Source organism: Malurus melanocephalus, unplaced genomic scaffold, assembly GCF_030028575.1.
Source record: "Malurus melanocephalus ecotype Western Australia unplaced genomic scaffold, MMel_1.1 scaffold_198, whole genome shotgun sequence".
NCBI classification, from domain to species: Eukaryota; Metazoa; Chordata; class Aves; order Passeriformes; family Maluridae; genus Malurus; species Malurus melanocephalus.
This window is the reverse complement of record NW_026623430.1, coordinates 507,716-535,067: the sequence shown is the minus strand read 5'-3', so window position 1 is coordinate 535,067 and position 27,352 is coordinate 507,716. Positions and strand designations below refer to the sequence as shown.

The 27,352-nt window shown below is 38.2% G+C and overlaps 1 protein-coding gene across 1 annotated transcript in view; it reads right to left on the bottom strand.

The window, feature by feature from the left end:
* Nucleotides 1-4,714: 4,714 nt before the first annotated feature.
* Nucleotides 4,715-27,352, bottom strand: part of SH3GL2 (SH3 domain containing GRB2 like 2, endophilin A1) — an 87,379-nt gene continuing 64,741 nt past the window's right edge. The window contains exons 2-9 of the mRNA XM_057373469.1: nucleotides 23,043-23,111; nucleotides 20,773-20,845; nucleotides 16,492-16,635; nucleotides 14,419-14,552; nucleotides 13,207-13,365; nucleotides 11,674-11,777; nucleotides 8,343-8,473; nucleotides 4,715-6,233 (exon numbers count right to left, since the gene is read on the bottom strand). Coding sequence (XP_057229452.1) covers nucleotides 6,034-6,233; nucleotides 8,343-8,473; nucleotides 11,674-11,777; nucleotides 13,207-13,365; nucleotides 14,419-14,552; nucleotides 16,492-16,635; nucleotides 20,773-20,845; nucleotides 23,043-23,111 — 1,014 coding nt within the window. The 3' untranslated portion in view covers nucleotides 4,715-6,033. The remainder of the gene's footprint in view (nucleotides 6,234-8,342; nucleotides 8,474-11,673; nucleotides 11,778-13,206; nucleotides 13,366-14,418; nucleotides 14,553-16,491; nucleotides 16,636-20,772; nucleotides 20,846-23,042; nucleotides 23,112-27,352) is intronic.

The following is a 27,352-nucleotide window of genomic DNA, read 5'->3' as shown; positions in this document are numbered from 1 at the left end:
CAAAACCAAACACAAAACACAAGGGGAAATCTGCGCCACCAGCTTGTATATGTCCAAGACTTAACTGGACATGGCCCTGAGCAACACTATCTGATCACACCTCCTCTGAGAAGGAGGTTGAATTAGACTCTACAAAACTAAATTTTTCCTTGGTTCTATGAAAATTTGTTTCACCAACKAAAATGAAAATAGACGTACTATAATCAACATTTAGAATCTTGACATCCTTTAAGCGTCAGAGTGTTTTAAGTTACTATGGCCTGCTCTACATACAAAGGGCTACACAAACAGATACAATTTATTAATTTGAGAGTCCTGTATAACATTCTTTGAGGCTTTACATCATAATAGTCAACCTGATAAATTATGTTAGACTGGGCACAGGGAGGTCAATGGAAAACCGACTGAATGATGGGGCCTGGAGAGTTGAGTTCGGTGRCACAATGGCCACCATGAATGGTGTTCACCAATGGTCAGTAATGGGTCCAATCTTGTTCAACTTGTTCATCTCCCTTAAAGTGGGGCTGAAAGAGGGTCATGAACATAGCCRGAGGACTGGAGCATGCCTTGTGTGAGGAAAGGCTGAGAGAGTTTGGGTTTGGCTTGGAGAAGAGAAGGCTCTGGGGAGAYCTTATTGCAGCCTTTGATATATAAAAGAGGCTTACAGAGAGACTTTTTAAAAGRAAAAATGCCATTTTACACTGAAAGAGGAGAATTCAAATTGGACATAAAAAAGTAATTCTTTTACAAGGAGGCTGGTGACACCCTGGAGCAGATTGTCCAGAGTAGTGTACTCATAACTGAAAATATTCAAACTTATGCTAGATAGGGCTGTCAGCAACTTGATCTGGTGGAAGGTATCCATACCTATGGCAGGTGGGGGCTTGGAACTAGATAAACTCCAAAGGGTCCTTCAAACCCAAACCATTCCATGACCACTGTGATTTCATTGTTAATAGTTTGGAAGATTAGGCACTCTCCATAATTTTGCAAATGATATAAAACAGGGAGGAGTGGTTGATACAGAGGGCTTTTCTGGCATCTGGAGGGACTCGGGCAGGCTGGGGAAATGGACCTCATAAACTTTAACAGAGTGAAATACCAAAGCAGATGCTCTTTGTGGTGTGGAAGCGCAACACAATAAACAGGAGCCTATAGGACGTCACTCTTGCAGCCCATGGAGGGTGGTGCTGGTGCAGCCAAACCACTCCAGGCAGCCAAGTCTAGGGCACCACGGCCATAGTCCAGGGGTGTGCAGACCCGCAACACCCTGGGACAGGGTCCCTATTTGAAGCCATCCCCTCTTTCTCTCTCTCTTTCTCTATTAATCCTCATACCCTTAGCAAAGCATTTGTATGACCTTGCCAACTTCTGGYGTGGGAGGAGACAGACTGACTCTGGGGATCATTACAAGTGCTACTGAAACAGCTGTCTTGGTGATGTGTGTTACAGCTGGTGCCTACTGAAGGATCTTGCKGCCCATGCTGAGGCTCTGAGCACAAAACATGCCACAAGTCAGGGATTTCTGAGGGACAGGAAAGTCCTGGYTGATGGTGGTTGAATAATCCTTGGTTGGTGTTGAATCCTTCGGTTTCAGACAGTGACCAAAGTAGCACCTGTGATGTTTCCCAGCATCTGAGGGTGCTGGGAAAGGAGATCCTGTCAGAGAGCGGCCCAGCCTCCTGCAGCCTCTCAGCTCACAGATAGGAGAGACAGAGGAGCTTAAGCCCCTTTATCATTCCCTGCATTGTTAGTGCTTCTTTTCAATTCTAGGTTTTGCAGAAGGTGAAGAGAAAGACACAAGCCCGAAGCAGTGTGCAAGGGAGCACAAGAAGCTTGAGGCTGGCTGCAGGAGAGGGTTCTCACTACAAGGACTTAATCTTGGCCTCTGTTCGCCCCAGCAGCACCTGAAACAGAGATGAGTGTGTCTCTGAGTGTGTCCCAGACCTGCCAGAGCTTTTGAGAGCCAGCAGATCTAGGAAGGCATGGAGGAAGTTGCTCTTTCTTTGACTGCTCCACTGTGCTGCATCTCCAAGGAAATACTATTAAACAGATGAGAAATTATCTGTACATTGCAGTGCACAGCAAGAATATGTATCACAAAGCTGTTCCCATCTTCTGCTACATGTTAGCCCAAACAGCAAGGAAAGACAGCAAAGCCTTCTGGAAATTTCACCAAGTCTGTGCTTGAACTACCAGTGCTCAAAGTTTAATAAAATATGAATTACAGAACATYCTAGACATTCTGAGCTTAAGTCTAAGACAAGCTACTGCATTTTACAGAAAATTAAAAATGTCTATCAAATATACTCCTTTTTATAGCAAGTATATGCCCAGATTTATTACTTCATTTGCCTAACACAAAGTCAGCCTACTCCCATACTGGGAAGAAAACCCAGCTCCACACTGACCTCCACACACCCRAATCCCTGCCTTCATGAGATAGGAGAAGCCTAGGATACATTCTGAAGCTGAACTATTACTCAGCATACGAGTGGTCATAAAGATTTGCAAGATCTAGAAGTGTGAAACCAGAAAATAAATCTCCATAGCAGTTTTCAAGGTAGTTCATGTGGGAAAAGCAGCATGACTATCTTCAAAGGGAGAATTACTGTAAGCCAGATTCAAATATAAAACTCAGGATGTGACTACCATCTTCTTTCTTTCGGAGGGAGAGAATATTTTAAAAGAATAAAACCCCGACATTTTCAATCACTTCTTTATTTAGATGGAGAACTGTTCAGGGAACTGTTGGGGTATTTTGCTGTGTTTTTCACAAAGATTCATTCTGCAACAAATAAAAAGGGCTAAGAAGCTAAAAGCTTCAGGAAACCTTTCAGTTCAACAGAAAAAAAAAAAAAAAAACCAAACCATCATCAAACCTAAAATAGTTATATTTGGCAATTGATAGCTCAGTGCTGGCAGACTTCCTAAGCACCTCCATGAGGAGCAGTTCTGCATCCAAGTTTGGTAATTAGGAACCCGTATCATATTTTTAAAATATTTCTGAAAACATATACCTTAAGAAGCAGGATGATAGAAGTTGTAAGTCTCCTGGTGAAAAAAAGAATACATCCATCAACAACATATCTTATGTGATTCTTGAATGAAAGAGTCATGGAGTTCCAGAGGCAAAGTTTTGAACCTGATGTGCAAAAGCAAACACCCTCCTGATTTTTTTTTAGATCACCCTCTTTATCCTAATACTGAAGGTTTAGATGCAAACTTTTGTCAGCCCTGGTAATCCTGCTCTTGGCCAAGTCAGATTTTGATCTTACCACCCCAGGAGTAAAGCATTCTTTAGGTATTACCTGTAGGAGACACAGAAAAGAGTAATAAGGAAGTGCCAAGAATTGTGCAACATGTCAAGACCAGGCCCATGTCATCATGATTATTCTGTGCAATCCKTCTGGTTTCATTTGTTGAAAGACACTGCAACTCCCTATACATTAAAAACCAGGGCCCCTCAGCAGGGTGGGGCAGCACTGCACACCAACCATCCTTTTGCTCTAAATCATGTATATTTATCTCTAAGGTCTTGTCCTATGGTTGCCTGTGAAATGCTACAGAATAATGATCTGATAAAATAGCAATATGCCAGTGCACTACTTTTGACTGCTAGGCCTTGATAATTAACATAGTTAATAGTTCTGCAACTGTTCACAGTAATACTAACTGTAGTATGGCACCATTAATGCATCTGTAAAAAGTTTCAGATCCATTGGGTTTGACACAGATTTCTTCCWATCACTGACAGAAACTTCCTTAGMGGCCAGTCACAGGATTTAGGACATAATTATAATAAAAAGTTACAGGATTTGATCTGTATCTGTATTTTTTAATAGTCTGGGTTAGAAAGGACTGTAAAAGATTATCTAGTGCATGACCYCTGCAATGAGCTTCTACTCCAGTTTGCTCAGAGCCCTGTCAAGCCTCACCTTAAACTGATCCTTGAATGAGGCACCATCTCTGAAAAACTCTTCTACTCTGTCAGTATCTCAATGTGCACTGGGACATGAACACAGGGAAAAGAGCAGAAGAGCAGGAAAATAAGAGTGAGAAACACTCCCAGCAGAGGGAACACCAAGGCTGAAGATTGATGAGGTGGAGACACTGATGACACACCAGCAGATATTCACAGTGAGTCCTGTGCAGGGACTCACCACTGAAAAGGGAAAAAATGAGGATGGAGAAGCRGCAGAGAAGAGCTCTTGTACACCTCCAATTACCCGTGCCAGTGCTGGTGGGGAGGAGCAAGGAGTGAATTTGAGCTTGGGGACTGGGACAAGGAAGGTGATWGTCTTTTTGTTCTCACTGCATACAAATACTTGCATTGGTTTAAATTAGTTTTCTCCAAGTCAAGTCTGCTTTTCTTGTGACAWTATCCCTGCTTTTATTTAAAACCATAAATAAATTGTAAGTTACCATGTCTTTAAGCTTCATTAGGGAGTTTGTGAGCACCAGCATTCTTTGATAAGAAACAACCTGTATACATGAGACCGCATGCTAGTCATTGAGACGTTGATGTAATGTGGTCAGTGTTAAGTTCATCTTGCTTATGAGAGTCATTATATGCATGAGATTTATCTGACTGAAGTAAAATGATAATGCCAAAAAACCCCCCATTTTTCACATTTGCAGGAATTTMTATCCTAAAATAAAATTCTTCTTAGCTGAAGTAATCACAACAGATTTTAAAGCAACAAAGCAATAATCCACAACATTATTCTAGTTATTCTCTCAGCATTTATTTGAAATAACAATACTTTCCATTATATAGTTTATACATTAAGCAGTAGGGAATTGTCTTCATTTCACATCATCCAGTACTGAAGTGGCACATTCGAAGCAGCACATTAAACCTCTGATAGAGTCTGTACAATTTAGATAAATAGAACTCTGGATAACTAAACTAACAGAACTTCTGCAACTGTTACCAAAAGAATGCCAAGAAGCTAGGCACAGCACTGTACACACCAAGTGCAGGAAGGAGGAACACAAGAGAACCAACTAAACAGATGGGAAATGTTTTTGCATATACAGCCACATGTCTTTAGTTGCTCAACAAAAAAATAACATGTTTTATTTTGTCCTCATTGAGGAGAGAGTATGCACAGATGATGTTCAAAGAACACATGGCAGACAGAAACAAATGAAATGAGTGTTGTGTTTGGTTGGTTACTGTATTCCTCAGTGAATGTGTTTACAAAGGATATCTGGTGCTTAAGCAGCAAGGTTTTGTGCCAAGACTTGACAAGAAACATTAAATAAATGCCAGTTTTATTCCCCATCTTGCCCATTTACTGGCATTTTGGTGAGCATGCTAAAAGTTCCTGAAGGGCAAATTCAGGTGGTTTGTGGTCCAACATTTCTACTACAGGAATCCCCATTTGATAGCTTACAGTTTACCTCTGGAGGGAAATAGGCCTTTTAACAATAATTAAGAAGAGAAAAATTAGCAGAGAGCAGCAGGACACACAGTACAGTGGTTCACTTTCTGAAAAACCAGAGGGTCTACACTTATGCTCTCCCTGTGACAACAGCCAGCCAGTTTGGTTGGAAGATACAATTCTGGTTAGTCAATGTTAGACCAGTGTGAACTGTATCATTAGGAAGGGAAAGATGGAATGGCAAGAACTTTTCCCTCTTTTTGTAGAGAACTAAGACTGAAAAAGTAATACGATGGTGACAGGCATTATCTTCCTAACACCACCTTCACTTCCTGATACTTCACTCCCTGGTACTTCACCATGAATTACTTGCTTTGCTTGCCATCATCTTCCCCCTTTCATCTCACTAATGGCTCTGGTTACTACCAGGCCAGCACAGTCAATAAACTAATCCACGCTATGCTGGCTCAGAAGATACAACGCATCACCACCACAGAGTATGACAACACGTAAACCAAAGATGCTCATTAGGAATCGGTAACTCTAACCACTGCAATTTGCACTTGTAAGGTGTAAGAAGCAGCATTTTGAAAGCAGTGGTACTGACACAACTATCTGTGTCAGAGGTGGTGGATCAGCATTCCTAATGGGGTAATGGAACCAGAATATCTACATAGTTGATGGGGAAGAATCCTGACTGGCCATGAAGCATCCCCTCATACCAGTTTTCATCAATCTGGTTAGTGAGGGTAATAATATCACCCTCTTTAAATCCCAGCTCCCCTTCATTCTCTGGCTCAAAGTCGTACAGAGCTCGGCAGCACGGCTGATCCATGTGAACACCTATGGAGAAGAAACACAAAAACAAAGTGCTTAAAAATCTCAACACTTAAGAGTTCCCATTTTACCACTGTACCTATGACAGATTTTCCCATTTCTGGTATCACTCATATGTTGATAACAGTTCTTCGGTAACATCTAAATTTAGACTGCCAAACTTCATTAGAAGATAACCATCAGCTTCTGACAGTCTTTAGTTACTGTATGTGCCTGCTGGTCAAAGTCTGAGAATCCCAAAAGAACCAAGCTATAGTCAGGCCCACACCCGAAAGCACAACTATGATCAATTTAGAATCCAATTTTCATCTGAGCTCCAATGCATTTCCAGCTTTACTGGCAGAGAGATGTTTTGTCTGTTTACCTCAGATAAGTAGAGTAAGCGATAATGTAAAACAGCAGTGAAGATACAACTGTGTGTTTTCCCTTTATTTGGAAATTTTACTGGTATAGCAATAACACCATATATCTTCCGAATCCTTTGAATTTTAGTATCACATTTCCAAAGACTTTTTTTCCCCCGTTCTCACAAAACAATTTATTGCAAAGTCATTGGGATAGATTCAGAAAATGTTTGAAACTGAGAGCTTTCTAATATATATTAGCTCATGAACATCTGACCATAAGCTCTTTAGGATGGCTAATGGATATTATTATAAGTCATTAATTTGATGTCATTAGTTTCATATGTTATATGAAATCAACAGATATCCTCCCTGTTCCCTCCCCTTGAAGACTCTATAGCTTCAAGCCTACCAAAACCAAAACTGTTACTGGTCAAAGCATTTAGGATTTAGCAGCACTGAACTGCAAGAAGTCATAACCCCATCTGAATTTCCAAAGTAAAAGTTGATGCACTTCCAGTGMTCTGAATGACCCAACACGTGCTACTTCACCACAATGACAGTTCTAAGAATATGTGTTCTATTTTTTAATGTATACTGGCTTTAAGATGAGTAAGTTTCAGATTCAAACATTTTGCATATTCATTTTGAACACTCACTCTGGAAAGAAGGCTCATGCTTGAGTTATTTTAGGATAAAAWTTTTCCATTTCTATAGACCTCAATGAAGCAAGCTTTTCAAATACCAGACTTAATTTAGTAAATTCTATATTGAAACTTTTTGTTTTTTTTCTTTACATATCGCTCACAGTGTATTTTGGTCTCTTTGTCATGAAGACTTCTGTGCTGACATTAACAAGCCTTACAGTGTTTGGTATCCTCATTACTACCAGCTGAAATTTAGAAGGATTAGCAAATAAACTCTTTGAACTAATCATCCCAAACATACATTCAAGAATTTTCAAAGATTGTGCTCCCTCTGAAACCAATAAACACTTAAAAAAAAAAAGGAACCCCTATTGAAGAAAATGCTAAATACTGCTCTCTGAAGAGGGAAATATATATGCTAGAAATACATGAACATCAGTCTGCACTGCCTTAGCACAGACAAGTGTTCATGATACTACAAAAAAAGGAGTGAAGAAGAGGCCAGCCCTCACCATAACATGGGATAACAGACCATTACATAAGAAACAAATAGTAAACCTTCCATGGTGTATGCCGATATTAAATAAGCACTTTAAGTACTACAAAGCACTTTAAGTACTACAAAGCACTTTAATTATGCACTAATGCTTAAATTTGATTGTGCTGCTCCTAATTAGACAAAGAAAATATCTGATATAGCTTAGTTTTTCTTTTCAGCTGTTTTTACTTTCAGGCTCATTGTGTTGTAACACCTGGTTTTAAAAATCAGAAGAAGGTTGCGGAGGTCTGGCAGGCCTCCACATTTTCATAGAAAACTTTCAATTGATATTTTGGTTTTCTAAATGTCTATTTTGTAAAGATCTGTATTTCAAGGTACRCTTCTAGGGCACAGGAAATTGTTGATCGAAAGACACATTAAAGCAATGGATGATCCATCTCTGTTGCCCTGATGGGGAATATGAGTATTTTATAAAGAAACAACAGTTCAAATAGCTGTCTCTCTCATCCCCATTCTCATTTTCCCTCGCGGAAGAACTTATCTCCAGAAGAAAGCATTTAACTTCTGCGTTGACCCAAAATTCAGATAGACCTGGTTTTTGTGCTCACATTGTTACTGACATTACCTGATGGTTTGGGTGTGGTAGCATGGGATATTCCTCCATTGTGCTGTGTATTGTCACCAGTTGAGAAATCCAGGCTCATGCGGGGTTTGGGCTGATATTCTCGCCTGGGCTGAGATGATGCCTCTTTTATTCTGCCAAAACATGAAGTTTAATATCAAGAGTTAATATTTTGTTAGCAGATGAGATGCAACAAATACCTTTACTTCCAAGGTATTTGCTCTCATCCACCAATCATCCACCGAAAACAAGTTCTGTCATTTGGAGTAGTTTTTTGTTTACAACAGTAGTCTAAATTAAAAAAAAAAACCAGCTGATGTGACTGTGCCATGAAGTTRTCAATTTTTCATTCCTTTTAGAAACCTCGCAGATTGTCTATCTTCCTTTTGCCTAACAAAAACAAAGACCTCGTAATAGAGRAAAACTTGTTACGTGACTATCACTGCTTAGAGAAGGAATTTACAAATATCTCTGTCCCCATTTTTAGCCCGATCTCTCGCTTCTAATCCTGGCAAGGACTAACTATTCAGTTGATTGATGCCAACTCTTTTCATTTTGTAAGAAGACTGTGAGAATGTACTGCCTTCAGTTGCAGACTTGGTAAATTTACAATTTGGTATACTTGTTTTATAAAGGGACAATAGTCCAGTCTTCCTGACTCTCAAATTAAGCATTTATTTATCTATCATTCATTTCAACTTATTCTTCTTATTGAGAAATCTAGAATTTCTAGGGAAGCATTCATTTTCAGATTCAAGGGTAAAATTCAAGAAAGGGACGAACAAAATAAGAGCAGCTTATGCAGAACAACTGCCACATGTATTTCTAATTTCACATACTAAAGAATATCTCAGACATATTTAACAGACAAGTTGGTTTTCTCTAACCTTTTCTATATCTGTCCTAGCCTTGCTGCTGATAGCACATTTTGATTTATCTATTGAAAAGTTCTGAATTTAACTTAATGACTTTTGATCCTGATAACAAGGTTTTCTTTCTTACCCAAAACACTATTACAAGTCAGTCTCCASAGACTGCTTTTCTTCCACATTAAAAAAACCGAACCCATAAGCAAATTAAAAACTGAAATAATTGAAGTTGTCAAAATAATAATAGATGCTGTGTTTCACTCATTAGSAAAAGTGACCTTTTTAAGACAGTAAAATTTTAAATATTTTAACTAGTTCTGTTACATTTACTGCTTTCATGAACACCATTTTTTTTTCAAATTATGAACTGTAAGGTGACAGTTCTAGTGACTTGCTAAAAATTACCCAAAAGCTCAGCATGAGCCATGTTTCTTAAGAAAAGAAATATCTCCAAGGAAACCAKTCCTGCTTCCCAGCTGCTCTGACATGATACTGTGATGGGAAAACTGCATCCTCATTTCACTTAGTGAAAARGGGAGTTTAAAATACTCTTTGCTGACCTTCCAGTTTTTACTAATTTTACTGAAAGTTTCCCACTGTTTACSAAGTGCCTAATGTTTCCCAGTTCCTGGAATCATGGTATTTTAAGGAAGTTTATGCCTTACATTAACTTGCAGAAAAAAAAATGAAATTCTTGCATTGCACTTCCTGAAGAAAGTCTTGSAGTCCAATCTAAACAGCCCAGAAGAAATAGAAGACAAGTGCATTTTAAATTTTTCACATTTTTTTCAGTCTAAGTCATACTTTTAGATAATTATTTTGTGAACATTTTACACAGGACAGTATGGTAGATAAAAGACATTGCCTGTTCCAAAAACCAGGATGAACAGGCTCCATTCACTCTTTTAAAAAGTGCCTAGGAAATACAGAGTGTGTGCTGTAGACATCACTGACAGTGAACAGCAAMAAATTTGCTCAACTTAAAAGTAAAGCATCATTTATTTTATGGTCCATATAGTAAAAAAAAAAACAAAAATCCCAAACCCCCAGGGGTTATGCCTTACTTGCCACCTGCATATCATCAGCAAGAAAAGAYTAGTAGTTCAGATAGTAACAGCTCTACATCCCTGCCTCATCTCTGGTGTGAACACATCGCAGTGCTCAATTTGTGTCCAGTGGTGTGGATAAAAGATGATTTAGCCAGCAGCCTCTTTACAATTTGGGATGCACAGTAACTATGCAAAATATTTACTTCAAATGAATTACAATAGCATTTGGATAGAAGGTCCTTGAAAAGCAAAGATTATTCACAGCTGAAACTCAAWGCAAAAATATTGACCAGTTAGCAGAAATTTCAAAAGGGCAAAGGGTCATCTGAATTGATACAGGAAGAGAAATCTACAGCAGAGAGAGATATGGCATAATTTATGCACTACAGAGTAAATCACCTGTTCCTAAGTAATTTTTAATGCTTCTGTAAAGAAAGTGAATTGCAAGTGCTAAAAATTGTTTTAGCTGTTTAGAAAGTACTGCAGAAACAGTCAGCTGGACAGTCTACCTCCTAAATCAAGTGCTGCTCCTAATCCCAAATGTTATAAGACTTAGAACTGAATGAGGTTTTCAGGATGCATGCCCTGAGAAAATTAACACTGACAGATCCAGCACTATTAGCAACTTGATCTATGCTAATGACATCTGAAAATAGCTGCCTTTGCACAGTATGTGAACATTATCTCCTCTTGGGAATTACATCCATTTATTTATTATACATAGCATTTATTAAGAGTCTCCCAGAACCATATAGGTAGAGAAACCTTTCTTGTATGCTAAATTTCCTTGAAGAAGGATGTGTGTGTGAGAAGCTGGTCAATCTGTTTTGATAGAAACAAAAATTCTAAAATAAAAACTCTAACACTCTAATATTGTAGGGATTCTGATAACATATGCAGTTATGCAAAAGGGGATAGAAGAGGTAAACTCAGTTAAATCTTGTACCAAGTTTGATCTGGTAATAGGAGGAGTATTTAATAAACTGGTAAATAATGAGGGTCTCGCTACCTGGCTCAGGAAGATCCTCAGGAAGACAAGAATGCAATAAGACACTCTCTTTCAAAATCAAATTTTAACATCTTCTTTCAGAATGATTGTATTTTGTGAATACATAGACAAGCAGTAAGGAATCCAAAGTTGCAAGTCTCAGTGAATTCAGAATTTAGAAATACTTACTTTCAGTTAATTCACATTTAATAGCTTTACTGAGCTGAAGTGTTTTCCTGAACTCATACTGAGAACAAGATGCATGTCCAAAACATTTAAATCTCAGTCTAATGAAATGGCCTTTGCTTTCATAAACAAAAAAAGTACCAAGCTGAGAAAGAAAGATAACAGKGTTGCATTCTACTCATAGGTTTTCTAACTCTGTAAAACTAACAAACTATTCAAGAAACTTACAAAAAGTGCATTACCTATCTTCCAGCTTAGATGTAACTCGCTGTAGGATCTGTGTGGCCTGCTTGTGGTACTCCAGCTGGGCTTGCACAAGAGCAGAAAGCTGGCTCACTTGTTCAATCTGAGGATTGACATCAAAACATCAGATCTTAGGCAAACACTAGCAGCTCAGCCAATAGAGAATAAAACCCACCGTCCACTGCAAAGGCAGTTTTCCTTATCTCTCTAAAAACTTAATTCATCTTTGTAGTTAGCGGTAAATATGTAYATATCACTCTTTATTCATTACCACAACTGGTTATGAGCTGATCTGGAATAGCAACTGCAACTCTTGTCCGCTGATCATCTCTCCAAGGCTGATTTGAACGAACAGCAGCATAAAGACTTACTGCATTCAGCAAACACTATGAAAGCAAAAATGAGACTGTAATGAGAGTATAATATCTTTMTGTCTCCCTGCCTTTGAAGGGTGCAGAACCATGGAGATTATGGTTATGCTGCTGYTGTACTCTGGCCTGTGAAGCAGACCAAAACAGAAAGATACTGCATACATTGGGATGCAGAATATTTGTAGTGAAGGCAGAGAGCATTCCACTTCACATGAAGGAAAAAAACACCCAAAACCCAGCTTGGTGGGCAATGCAACTGCTAACAGTTTCCACAGCACACCATGCCCCAGCGCTGTAATGTTGGCCAGAACTACCTGGGCACATGGTGATGGATGTTGCTACAAGGATTAAACTACAAACTACTTGTATTTCCTTGATTTCATTGTAGCTATTTAATTTCTATGCAAATACAAAGTTCTATATGCAAATATTTTCAGGTTTGTTATGGCTCCTCTACAGCAATCTGGTAACAAAATGATGAGTTAGATTATATGTGTACTTAAAATAAACAACTCACATTGACAGAAATACTTAAAATTAGTTTTCTTTGACTACATATTCTGGAAGACAACTGTTCAGCTGACGTGGTTTTCCTCCAAAAGAGATGCTTTTTTCCTTAATTTTACTTTATTTTTTTACTTAATTTTACAATTGCAACATTAATTATAAACAGAAGATTAGATAAAACTAATCCTAACCAGTCTATAAGCAAAGCATTATCTCCAAGTCAGATATGAACAGTCATGGTAACTCTGAGTTTTCTGTTCAGTATCGCATCTATTATGGCAGATACCACRGGGCTCTGAGTTAATAATTTCTGATCTTTACAATCCTCTCAGCAGCCCATACACTTGAGCAAAAGCTTTGGCACAAACCTTATAACCACAACTAAGTAAAAGTAATTCATTACAATCACATAATTCTAAAAAGAAAGATACTTTGGTTTTGTAAGCAACACTTTGCAGTTAGGAAGCACAATGATGATACAGAGGACTTAAGTTCTTTAGCTCAGTTACCCATAAAAAACCTAAAATACTGGTCCTACATGAACACGCTGTGCCTTACTGTAGCTTGTGAGCCTCTCACTGTGCCCAACAAGGAGGAAAGTGTTTTCACTATCTTTCTAAGACTCTGGTCAAAGATTAACAGGCGTTATCTCACATCCATCTCCAGAAGGTTGAACATGCTTGACTCAGCAATTTCTTTTGATTCATCAAATTTCTCCAGAGCCTGGCGAAGTTCTTCATCAGGGAGTTTGCCCTGTCTTTTCTTCTTGTAATCAAAATCCAGGCGTCGACCCTCCATTTTCTTCAGGTGATGCTAAAAAAACCAAAAAATATGAATGTAAGCACAGAATAAAGATTTTTTCCCAGCTCTCCAGACACTGCATTGTAAGCAGGTAGCCCATGTACTCTTGCAAAYGTGCTGTTTGCACGTCAACCCTTCCTCATAGGGCAGAAATACAGAACAATGAAATAGGGGTGTTTATATACCATTTAAAAAGCGATGATCTAAATGACAGACCAACACTAATAAAAGGCCACGCAGACTGGACAACTTCAATTGCCATCTGTTCAAGATATGCAGATTTCTTACTTTTTAACTGTAATGCAGAATTACCTGAACACTGTTGTTTTTTTCCCCTAGATGCTCAGGAGAAAATTCTTTTAAAAGCACAGCTTAGTATCTTCTTCCCTGTGTAACAGCACTCTTAAACTACACAGAAAATATTTGAATCATTTCTATCAGACCACTAAATCATCATAATGTTATCATTAGCTGAAGATTTTCTAGATTGTTAACTGAGGTAACATTCACATTAGTCTGTTTAGCAGCTGCCACATCCAGSTGGCCAAAAGTTTATGTTACCAGCATGACCATGATCTACATTCGGTGTTTTCTCTCAGAAGAATCAATTTGTCATCCACTATGATATTTATAACTACCAATCTTCTAAAATATATCAAACAGTCTACGACATCTTTCATCCACATACATTTAACAGTATGAAAGTCTTACTGAGCTGGGAAGAGCAGCTACTTATGCAGATAAGCATTTGCCATACAGTAGAAAACAGAATGTAAACATCCATACATCTGCTTTGTGAAAGGAGCTTTTAAATGGTAAGATTACGTGTTCATGCCTGCACGAGACTGAAAATTCTACCATCAAAAAAATATTCAAATTTTGATCTTCCACTTTCTAAACCATCAAGAAGTGACACGGAATTGAAAAGTAAAATTCAAGCCAAAAGAGACAAAAATCAAGTAATCTTCAAACCTGAATGCCCCATTTTAAACTGAACAACTAACAAAAATTCTGAACACAGTCCACATATTCAGCATTATTAAAATGCTGCACTGAGGGCAATACCTGTATTTCTCTCAGATCTTTGTCATGGAGATTCTGAAGTGGGTCAATGAAGTTTTGCTTCACTTCCATATCTAAAGAGTCCTTGACTTCAGACAGCTCTTTCATAGCTTCTCCCACATCAACAAGTGCTGGTCCTGAAAGAAAAGATGCATTTTATTTCAAAATAGTTTTGAATCACCACAGAATAAAACTGTCATGGAAACTTCAGTTAGCATTTCATTTAAAGTCTTAAGTTTAGGAAAGAAACTGAGGAGGATGCAGTGTGTGAAAGAGCAACAGGTATTTTGTATGTCTGCAGCCACCAGAGCTCATGMTTAATAACACAGCTGAATTTGTGGCTCCATGCTGTGTCAAGACAGCCTCCTCCATATCCCTTGTCTGTTCATTCCCCACTCAGTCGAAACAAACACACTAGGATAGAATTAACTGTATTTACTCAGTGGTGCCATCACTAGACTGCATTAAAAAATAGTTTTAATTCAAGTCTAAGTCTCCCCATTTCTATCAGTGGTACTGGTGACAGATATGTAAAAATTCTTAACAACTTCACAGACTGCTTTTTTCAATGAAAGGTTTATTTGATGAGACTACAGACTTTGCAGTACAATTGTCTTGGGAGGTCGACTACATAGACTACTGAAGTGTAGGTGTATGAATATCATCAATTTCAATAACCCTATTTAGCAGCCATCTGAAATTTCCTCCAAGATTAACTCGAGAGCCACAAAAATTACCACTCTGTTTTACTTCCTCTGCATAAAAAAGCCCAAGAAGTTCAAACATACACGCTGGTTTGAGGTGAAGGTTAGAGATTAAAAAAAAAAGAAATCCTCTTTCAAAGAATACAAGGGGTCTGAAAACCAAAATATGTGAGAAATCAGCAGTACATTTGTCTCCCAAACAATGGATGCCAGCAATGCACTGCAAAATGAGAGAGCCTTCCAGATTTGGACAGCGACAAATACCCATAATAGCTGCTATTAGTTAAGAATAAATTGCTGTATCTACTCGGCTGAATGCTAGTGTAGTTATCAGAGAATTTACAGCAATTTGCAGAAACTAGATTACATTAGTTTTTCATTTTCCTTTTAAAAATATGTTTGAAATTTAGTAAATGAGAGGCAACCAATGAAAAAAAAATCAGTAGTATTTAGCACAAATCAAACTACATCTGTTAAACTAACTAGCAAGTGACATAAAAACAAGTAAGAAAGTATTTTTTCCATTCCAAATGTCTTTCTGTCAGGTAAACAATTTTACGATTCAAACAAATTATGGTTCAAATTAAAAAGAGGATTTTCACAGTCCCATTTGAGGGTCCCGTGTGTTGGCATATAAAAATGGTCACAGAGAAATCCCCTCAAACAAGACAGAAAGACAAGGTATGCTCTTATGAATGCCATTTTTTTGTAATCAGAATTCTGCTGCTGAACACAGTCATAAGAGTCAGTTCAACATTTGTAACTCAGCCACAAACTCATTTGAGCTTGGAGGGAGGAGCAGTTAACAGATAAGRCAGGAGTGTTCACTAGTGCCTCAAAATGTGGAATTTAGTCTGAAAAAAAAATCAGTTAAATCTATTAGTTCAAGTAACTAATTACAGTTATTTAATAWAAATAGTATTTAATAATTTAATTATTAAATCTATTAAAATCTATTAGTTTTTATTCCTTGCTTACAATGAAGACAGTAAGAGTTAGTTTAAGGATTCTGAGGACAAAAGKGTTTTGTCCTATATACACACAGACAATTACAATTTCTGTACATGTACTTATTTCATCCCAACACAGCCGCAGTATCACAATTTATGACAGAGACCTAAAGCCTATCTGGATATGGGTCCAAATGGAAATAATTAGACTTCCATGTAGGAGGAAAAATTCTCTAATCCAAATCTTCAAAAGATACACAGAACAGGCCTAGACCAATCTTAAAAACAAAGTCTGATGGAGAACTCTAACGCTTGCAGAAGTTCTTCCTTTGTAAGAGTGCAGCCACTTAACAATGAAAGCTATATGAAATTGTACTACTATTTTTATTGCATTATAACAGAAAAGGAAGTAAACAAGTTACCAAAGTTGCATTCTTCACCAAGTTCTCGGCCAAATTTCAGCATCGCGTCTGCCAGCAAGGCTTCTGCCTGAGGGTAGCCTGGTCCCTTTTCCTGGCCTCGAATTTTTGACATAGTGTTGATCATGCTGAGTTTAGCTCTGGAAGCTGAAGAAGGCATGTGACAGAGGTTACAAACATGCAATCATTTGCCTACATGAATGCATTCTTGTCTTTAAGTTTATCTGAGCTATGTAAAATGTATTTTAAAGACACTATCCAAATTTAGGACTGAGCTCTGTTCTTCATCCACTCTTTCTAGAGCAAAGGAATAAAATGTTGTTGGTCATTACCATTTTTCTTTTGCTGGTAGACCAGAGAGGAGTCTCTGTCCTGAACTTTTAAATCACAGCTTCCCTTGAAATGATTTGGACAAAAGTAAGCTTAGGAACACTCCCAAGATAGCATGTTCAACACGTGACAGATAAGACAATCTTTATGATATCTCCAAATTCTACTTAATCTCAAAATCCCTAGGTACCAGATGGATACCAGATTGAGCCAGCCTTCCTCTTAAGGGAAAGGCAAGACTAGGAACATTCAAGATTTAACTGTGGTGTCCCCCCCCCCCCCATTTTTTAAATGTTTGAAAGTTTTTCTATTGTAGGACATTAAAGAAAGCCTATGTCCCCAAACATGATGTCCMGCAACCTTTGCTAAACTTTCTGCTTTTTATAGGGATTTGGAGAAACTCCTGCTTCAACAAGGTTTTCAATTGTACTTTTATTTCAGACACAGAACTTAAGATCAAAAGAAAGGACATAAATATAATTGATGAAAACAAAACCAGCAAACATAAAAGGACTAATTTGTTTGCTGATGTACTTCAGTGAGTTTTTGTAGTTACTGGACGTGAATAACCTGAAGAGAGTGAATTAATTAATGCCACTTGAATTCACATTTCGCCAGCTAAATCTTATTGCCAGCAATGCTGATGCAGAGAATGTTTCTTAACTACATTATTGTGTGTGCTACTGCAGGGCAGCTATGAATACCGTACCCCTTGAAAACGCTTGACTTTTTAAGCTGCTCTTCCAAGTGAGTATTTCTGTTTACAAAACATTAGTAATTCACATTGCTGTGTACAGTTTTCATTGGTCAAAACTCAACCTYGCATTTATCAAAATACAAGCAGATGGAAGCCAATGAATGTTTTTCACGTATTTATTGTTTAAAGGGCATATCAAGAGAGAGTTCTGGTTGCTGAGTATGTTTCACTTTGCAGCTTATCTATTTGTTTGCACMGATACAGACATGGAAAAAGACACARGAAAATCMGGYAAGTCTCTCAGTGTTTGTTTTACCTGAGAAGAAGCTATGAAAGGGAAACACATTTCGAACATTTAGTAATTTTTTTTGGTAATTTTGTCTCTATGATCATGCTTTTCAACTTCTGAGTTTCTTGATGACTTGTTTCTCCTCACTTGAAAGCTACAGTCAGCAAACTTGCCCACTGTTCAGTATGAGAAAATGCATTTTAGCAAATTTAAATGTCATTGAAATGATGGTGGCAATAGGAAAACATAGAAGCACAAAAGAAATGAAGGCAATAGGAAAATATAGAAGCACAAAAGAAACAAACAAAATTTGCCAGGGGAATGGAGGCAGCAAGTTGAATTAAATCTGGAACATATGGGGGGTATTTTCAGAAATTGAAGAAAGAAATGTAAGAGTGAATATAAAAAAAATGAAGTGGCTGTATTTGAGACACCAAGTTAAGAGTAGAAGGCAAAAGTTAGACAATGATGCAAAATGCTTTTATTGATGTTTCAAGACACATGGATCCAGGTGATCTGTAGCATCACAGTGCTGTGTTTTCCAAGCGCATCTTATTTATCAGGGAATGTGTGCTACATCCCAACTCCATCCTACTGAATTCAAGTAAACTGTCAATCTTCTTTAAAATACTGCTATTAGAGGGTTTATTTCCTGATTGTGGTTTTCTTTGGTTTTTCTTTTTTTTTATTTTTTAATTGAATTCCATCTCTTTTCCCAATGTAATATTCCTAATTTTTATGAAAATGAGAAAGCAAATGGGAAATACAGGAAACTGGAATTTTTGGTGACCCACATAAATGGTGATATAGTTGTAGTGAGTTTTAAAAGAGAAAAGTTTTTATTTTATTGAAAAAATAAGTTGCAATTCTTATCACTACAAGAAGGCCTKTAGCAACAGGCTTAAAACAATCTAAGATTAGGTGAGTGCTGAAAAGATTTAGTCTTCCTTACCTCTTACTTGCAGAAGGAACAACACTATCTAATTACATAAGCACAAAAGTAAATCTTCCTTCTGCCGGTTATGATTTTGATTTTTTGATCCCACATGCACATGCCACAAGCAGATGAAAGTATATGTAGCTAGACTAGGGAAACTCTTTYTTCGTGCAGCACTGCAAATTTACATCTGCCTGAAGTGCCTGAAATCACACCCTTAGCTACTTGCAGAAATTCTGCTCTTTGCTTTTGCTGTGAGCCTGTTTCACGACTCACAGCAAACATAACCACTCAGATGTGTCAGGAAGGCAGTCGGAGAAGCGCTTAAATAGCCAAAGCTTATTACTCAGTCTATACAGTGTTGCTTAACAGCAGTTTGACAGCAGTTAACAATTTTATCACTATCCCCATAATATTTGCCAATCCTGTTGCTTTTCCTGCAGAGTACTTTCTTATGATGAGCAATGAAACTGTGGAYTCAAGTCATAAACAGAATTTAGTCTGCTGACATAGAAACTCATCTAGTCACCATTACTCTCTCTCTAGAAGATCTTGAACTTGTAAATAGTATTCCTCCTTTTTTTCAATCCACTGTCTGCATCATCAAAATATTCTCTTCTCTTCTGTGGTCTAACATCAAAATATGACAATTAATCTGTATCAGTAATAGTCCTTCAGCGTAACACACAGGAAGTGAAATATTTCACTCAAATTTATTTCCAGCTATAAGGAATGAAATATCTCAATGTGAATGAGTGAATTTGGTCTGTAGTTCCATGAAACTCTCAGATATTTATGGTTGACAGAGGGCCTAATTTTACTTTCAGGGAAGTGGCCACAGAACCAGCCTGACAGAGTTCAAGAAGTGTTTGGACAGCATTCTCAGGTATATGGTGTGACTCTTGGCAATGGTGCCATACAGGGGCAAGACTCAACAGTCCTTGAGGGTCCCTTCCAACTCTGCATGTTCTGCGATTCTGTGGTTTATCACAAGCTAACTCCATTGACCCTGTCAGTGATGCTGGCATTGACTTATGCTAGTATCAGAACACTTATGTTCCTGAATCACTAGAGAAATCTCCATATTATTCAATTTAATGGTCTCCATATTGTTCAATTTAATGGTTTACTTGTTCATTGCAAGCCAAGACTGCCCCGCCCCATGAAAAACCTTTGGCGAAAGAGGAACATGCAGTTCACCATCAGCCCAATCAAACATGTTCTCTCATGTCCCCATGGAAAAGACTCATTGATTTCTATTTTGATTTCTATTCAACTTAGTCATCTCTGATTACACTTGATTTTCTGTCCTGTTCTCCAGTATGACATCAACAGCTCTTTCACATTGTCTCTCTGCTGTAATAAGGATGGGAAAGAGCCAGAGGACCAGAGGAAAAGTGGTATCTCTTCTTGTGCTGTGAATTGCTTTGGAACTTTTGCCTTTTTTTCCATGGTCTGCAACGACTGCCTGGTCCTTTTCCTTCACGTGGTGAATGACCCACAAGGTAAAAGAAAAAGCTGTCTCATGCAGACACTCCTACTGTGCCCCTCCTGACCCCCACGTGTGGGCTGGTGGCTGGGCCTCACATGCCCCACACCCAGGGCAGTGCAGATGGCAGGGCTGCTGCCACCCCAGTGCCTCCAGCTCCTGACTGGAGCAGTGTGATGGGCGCTGGCTGCATCCCTGCTGCCCTGGGCAGTCCACAGCCATCACCAGCTCCAAGGGAGTCCCCCACTGTTGGCTCACAGTGCCAACACACCGGTTCCTACAAGGAAATGCACCTGTGTGACGGGCATGGGATAGGCATGACTTAAAAGGAAAACATGCCTTCCAAAGCCAGTCTCCAATCCCCATGATAGCCTAACACAGAGGTCTGTGCTCATTTTTTTTGTGTACCTCACAGTAACCTCACCAATTTTGTGTCAACCTTAATTGTACCAGTGAGGATGAGATCTGTCGGACTGTATACTGCTAAGAAAGAGTGTTTTCAAAAAGTGTTGCGAAACTGTAAAATTTTGAAATTAGATTACCTGGATTTGGCTGAAGATACTCTATTGTCTTTGCCATTATCTCCATAACTGCCCTGCTGGTAACATCCACTTTCTAAAGGACAGAGAGTTAAACAAAAAGAAACATGAAAGTTAGRCAAAAGGAAGTTTTTCTTTCATTTTGTTCCTATAAAATCTTTTAACTCTTGTATTTTATTTTTATGTCCCTCAGAAAAATCCCTGGTAACAGAATGATGATAATACCTGGAAAACTCCTAAAGCATGAGTTCACCATTTCAGTTTATACCAGATCCATTCGCAAGTAAGGCCATTTGTACAGAGTACTTCAGGAGGWGTTTGGAATTTTATACAACTCATTGTACAGTGCTAATTCTTTACATAACCCTGGCAACCATCCACAACAGGGAAAAGTTTTTTGACAGAACAGCCACTCACAACTTTTTTGAGAATTGGCTATCTTTGAACCCTTAATAACTTGCAAAATAAGAGGAAAGCAGAAGTCAGTCAAAACCAACCACCAATAATAGAATGGGCTGTTCACCACCTTCAGAGCAAGGTCTGGTAAAACTGGAATAAGGAAGACCAGGTATCACTCAGTTTTCAGTTTCAGTTTATTGGCATGAACGATCATTTATTTCTGCCTAATCCTATATATTTTAGAATTTTAAAATACTTAGAACTAAATAATATTACTTTCTTCTACTTTCTTCTGTAGTGAGAAGTCTTGCTTTCTTAGGAAGCAGTCCCTATCCACTTCCTATACTGCATGTAGCAAAGTATGCAACTATTCTCACTCTCAGAATCAGGTCTCAAAGGAAAAATGCTGCTTTGGCAGACTGAGGAATCCCTGTAATGTCCTGTACTCTGTATTATGAGGACACATTGCATTTCTCTGTAGGGTAGCTTGTATCCCACAGAGTGAACTCCTTTACCATAATGGCAAGTTCCTATTTTAAAAAAGAACACCTGAGATAGATTGCATCATGCTGTCATGATGTCTTTCCTGTTTCCTGTTGCCACTGCCATCTGCCAGGTCTTGCTTTATCCCTTACACAGAGCAGCAGGAGAGGTCTGCCAGACCTGGGTAATATGGAGCTGAACTGCCTCTCAGGGAACCCAGAAATGGCTAAGAGGCTGCAGAAGATAGTGGGGGCGAGGGAACAGAAGGTCAAGGTGCAGAAGGATCATGTCCATTGCCTGCAGACAAGCTGGCAATGGAAACAGGGCCAGGGGGCATGTGTGAGGGCAACTGGTAAGTTTATTCCATTCCTTTCTCAGCTCTCAGTACTCCTATCTCTTGGGCTGCCAACACATGCTGTCCACAAACACGATGTGGGATTCACACCTGGCTGTTGCAATGTCCTGTTTTCCACTCTAAACTTTACACCATTTTTTTGGATCTTTGTTAACATAGTCCAGTGGGAAAGCCTACACTCATGTCTGGCCCATTCGAACAAAAGTGGAGAGGAAGGGGAGAAACCAACTTTGTACTTTATCTGTAAGAAGTGCAAAGGCTATGCCCTTTATTCTCCATCCAAGATTTTTTCCCCACCCCATGAATATACAGAAAAATAGCTTCTTTGTCTCTTAATCAGCTATAGACCAGATACATACCTTACAAATCTCCTAGCACAAACTTGTGCTACAAGATTTGACAATACCTTCTAAAGTTGAAGCCTGAAAAAAACCTGCACCTACTGATTCTTTCAGGTGAAATATTATCACTGCCACTCACAGCTATGGCTTTTCTTCTTTATTTTCCCCTCCACTGAAACAGTGCTGTCCCTGCCAGGCTCACCAAGCAGCCTTTTGGAGGGTTAGCCTCATGTACCTGAAGCACTTTGCCAGTGGAGGCTCTGCCTAACAGGATATCTGAACCTGTAGGTGGATATCCCAGTGCCACTGTCAACATATTTCAGCAGACCTCTCTTGTTCGTCTTGACTGATACTCAAGGAGCTGAGAATCAGCAGCACCCTTAGCCATTGAAATGACTGTCTTGAAGACAGACTGTTTTCAGATATCCTCTGCAATGGCAAAAATAAAGCTCATTTGTAGCTGACTTCAGCCTCAATCTCAAAGTGAAATATTTGCATTGTAGAGTGCCATACATTACATATGCTGTGGTTAGAAAACACAAAGAAATAGAAAATGGAAACCTCAGTATTGCTGAATAAAAGTTAAGTATTTCAAAACTCTTTGAGTGATTCAGGGACAAAACCTTTGAAATTCCTGTTCTCTAAAGAAAAAATGCATGGCAATAATGGATATGTGCATCTGTATTTAGACTTACCCTTTCCATCTCTTTGAAATCATCATCTAGCTTGGTTCCTTCTGCACCTCCTACTTTTTCGCTCACTTTCTGCAATTAAAAAAAGAAAACAAACAGATTCAGCAGCAACCAAAAAATCTAGCTAAAACATTTCTTTGGAGGAACGATAGATTTTTTTCTGTTAAGTCAGTACAACAGTCAGGCTTATTATTCTTTCTAAAAAACTTCCTTCTAAAAGAACTTATTTCAAATGCACTTTGAAGTTAAACACTCAGAAATAATGTATTCTGCTTAAGCCTCAGAGACCAAATCTTTGATCAAAGATAGCACCGAAGAACAGAGCAAGAAGAAGCTCCCCAGGTCTTGGTCCTAGCCATCCAGAAGACAAGAGGCACCCAGGCCTGAGCACTCTCAGATACAGACACAACCCAAAGTAGATCTTCAACAGTAAAAATCAAAAGTTTATATATAAATTTGATAGACAGAGAGACAGATTAGTTTTTAAAAATCGCTTCTATTCACATCATGAAAGAGCTTGAATGTTATGTAAGTTATATATAAAATACCCAACTCACTTATTTAGAAAGAAAGAAATAAAGGGAACTTTGGTAGGATGACTTTAGCAAATACTCTGGTGTTTTAATAAAATAGTCCATTTGAAAACTAATTGGAAAATTATATTGTGCTACTGTTTCATTTTCCTAATACAATGTAAAATATTGATCTATGTTTCCCTTTACAGTCAGTAATATTGACAATAACAGAGTTGAATGGTAGCTGCTATGCAGCACTGTTCAATATGGATTTTAGCAATTGCACCGTCAGTCACAGAATCTTTTAGTGGTATAATCCCTCAATTAAGTCAGGTGTGTATGATCCAGTGAATGTACTAATCTTTCACTGGGATAGTATTTATCATAAGAAATCAATCAGATATGTGAGTTATTAACTACTAATTCAGTGAAGTGACTCCAGCAATAAACAAGGAGAAAGAAAATAAAAATTGTACTTTTTCCCTCTTGTCTTTAACCACTATGGTAACTCTTCTACAGCATTTTTTTAGTATCAAGAGGAGGAATGCCCACAGTCACTCATGCTATCAGTAAAATCCAGACATCTGTGTAATTTTAAATTCACTCCAGTTCACTGCAACAAAGCTGCAAGTGCATCATGGCTAAGCACTTACTAATTATCTGTAATTATCTGTGCAATAGGAAATAGCTATCAGCTCTGTTTGTTTTCTGTCAGCATCTCACAAATTAGTAGCCAAAATGGCGCATTAATGAAATGACAATACTATGAAAAAAACCAGAGAACTGTATTTATCTCTTCTTTCCTGTACAAAAGAAATGTGCAACACCATACAGGCACTCTCTTATCTGAATGCAAATGAATTTGTGTGGTCTGTGTTACTAAATTTGTGCATTACCAAGATGAGTGAAGTGGCACAAAAAATCAAACAAGTAGTAGTGGACAAGGGATAGTTTCAATGCTCTAAAAGTTATTATTAATTTTCAGTTTCATTAATTAGTCTTATGCAAATGGATATCTTATTACAAGTGATGTGGCTAAATCTGCACAGCAGCTTCCTACCCTGAAGATTTCAGATCCCTGAAAATAACAGTAAGGTAATATGCTAGCAATTAAATATTTGAAATAGACCTTTAATATCTGTAGTTCAACTCTAAGGATATAAAATAGTCAAAGGTAATTAATTGATGAAGTGTAGAGCTACAGCTTTTTTGTCTATAGCTCTACATTTCCTCACCTTGAGATACTTTCATAGTTGATGAAGGTTGGAAAAAACATGGCTTTTCATCCCCACAGATGCCCTAAGCATCCTAATTCACATCTATAAACCTTAGCAATTGCTCCTTTCTTTCATATTCATCACTACTCTAGCTGAGGAATGTACGACACTCCTAAAATCACAGCCTTGTAGTCTGCTGGAGTGGTCACTGCAAAGTCACAAAGGCAGGTCATCCCTCTCTTCTAAACATGCTTTCGGTTTGTGGTCAATTTGTCAAGACTAGGCCCACAGTCACCATCAAGAGTCACTCATTTAAGGTGCCTAACAAAATTACGTACTAGGCAGAAAATTCATTTGTAAAACTCTGTGTCAAGTACTGTTATTACAAACTGGGGTGAGTCAGAGGAGAGAGAGAGAGAGAGAGGAGCTGTTAAGTCTTCATTAACTCTTCAGCCCTTCTGGAGCTGGGAATCTCTTCTCTCAGGATAGTTACATCACAGGCCCTCCAGGGAACTCTGTTCTCCTCCATTATCCAAACAAAACTCTGACTTGGAGAAGCACTGACAGATCTCAGGAAAAAAAAAAACCAAAACCAAACAGCTGAAGCAAAATCCCACTTGAAAATTTAAATACCATTTGGTTTTGATCTTTTCTTTTTCTTTCACCACAGTCACTCAAGTAGTCAGTGATGAAAACTCAAATTAAGAATTCAAATTTAAAGATAAAAAAAATTAAACCCTCAACAGTTCTTGCCCCTTGGGGCAGAAGGGAGTAAACTGCTCAGAAGAGGGTTTAAAACCCTTTTTTTAGGCCATAATCAGGTCAGATGGGACCTTTGGGCCTGAGAAAGGCATTTGCAATAGGACCCAGATCTATGCCATTGTAGTAGTATTGCCTGCATGCAGAGATATTCTTCAGCCTGTTTATATTCACCCTCCAAATCAACTGCTAAAGCATTTCACTAAGGCTACCGCTCCATCAGTATCTAAGATTGTCAGATTTGATTATCATAGGTCATGAAGCCATGCCAGCTTCCATCAGCTCAGGATCTGCTCTCGTCATTACAGAAGCTCTGTATCTCAGGAACATCGTCAGCTAACAGTTACAGCTATCCAGAATCTAAAAGTCTCCCTTGTCACGTCATTTCAAGGTTTCAACATTTTGGTTCTTGCTTTAAAATAGATGTAAAATTAGGCCCTTTAAGGGAGGAGGGGATATGTGGAAAGCATTTTTTATGAATTAAGAACATATAGACCTCTTTTACCCCTAATAATGCCACATTTTATTGTTGGGATCTTCATACTTTATTTGACTGAAAAGCAGTGCTATATAGATCGTTAGAGCAAATCCCAATTTTACAAAGATCCCACTTCCACTCAGGCAGAATATGAATTTGACATCTGCCGGTCAGAATGGTTTCAGTAGGAACAAAAAAATTGGCATGATTCTTACACTTAAGGGAAAAAATAAACCATTTTTTTCCCTGACAGTTAACATTAAAAACAGAGATTTTGGTAAATGGTGGCAGGAGCTGGAATAGAAGCCACAGTGACAGGAATGAGGTTCGGTGAATGCATTTCATGTGAAACAACAAAACTTGTTAAGTCATAGTTATGTTGACACTTGTTTAATTTTGCCACTTGTTCAACTTTTCATATATTTGTGCAGATAACCCTTTTTTGGGGTGTTTATTGTTGTGTTACCACGCAGTATGTCAAAGGACAAAAGAACACTTCTGCAGTCACTGTGAATATCTTGAAAATTCCATTTATCTTTTATAGAATATTCTGATGATCACTTGCTCAATATCTCATGCAGCAGTTCTCTACAGAGACTCTGATGCTGTCATCTCTCACTACTAAAAGGTTATTATTATTAATATAAATCAAACACACATTAGACAGCTATTCCAAGACACTGTATTATACCAGAGTTCTGAAKAATTCGCAGGTCAAACAGCTGCCACCAGAAAACCCTGCACAGTATGATAATAAATCACCCAAACTTGAAAATGCAGTTAGGATCAGCATTAAGCTACCCTAGTAGCCACCTGAGTCTGCAGCTCAGTTAATTTCATGTTACAGTGTTTTGGAAGCATGTTGGCAAAACACTGGCAGCTTTGCTTCTAAACAGAAATGAAAAAACAGCTTTAAASAGATTACAAACACAATACACTGCCTTTCCCTGTGATGCAAATTGAATGCCCTGTTTGCAAAGAGGTCATACCGCAGTGAGATTGAAAAGCAACATTCTCCTTATTGCATGCAKTCGTAACTACAAATACGTATCCACGGCACAACTTTTCTATTCCCCAAAGGAAGGCTGTTGACAGCATCGGYCTATCAAATAATCACACATATAGTAGGCAGGGTGGTAGAAAGAAAATTTTTATTCATATGAAAGCTATGGGAAACAGTAATGAATGAAACTTACAAATTCACAGTGGAGAAAAGTAATRTTCTGCATAGTACATGCTCATTAAATTCAAGTCACCCTATTAATTCTTCATTCCTGATTGCTCAGTCTCTCCTCCATACGTTTTTACAGTTCTTCCAATGCCGTTTTTGCCGTTTTGAGTTTT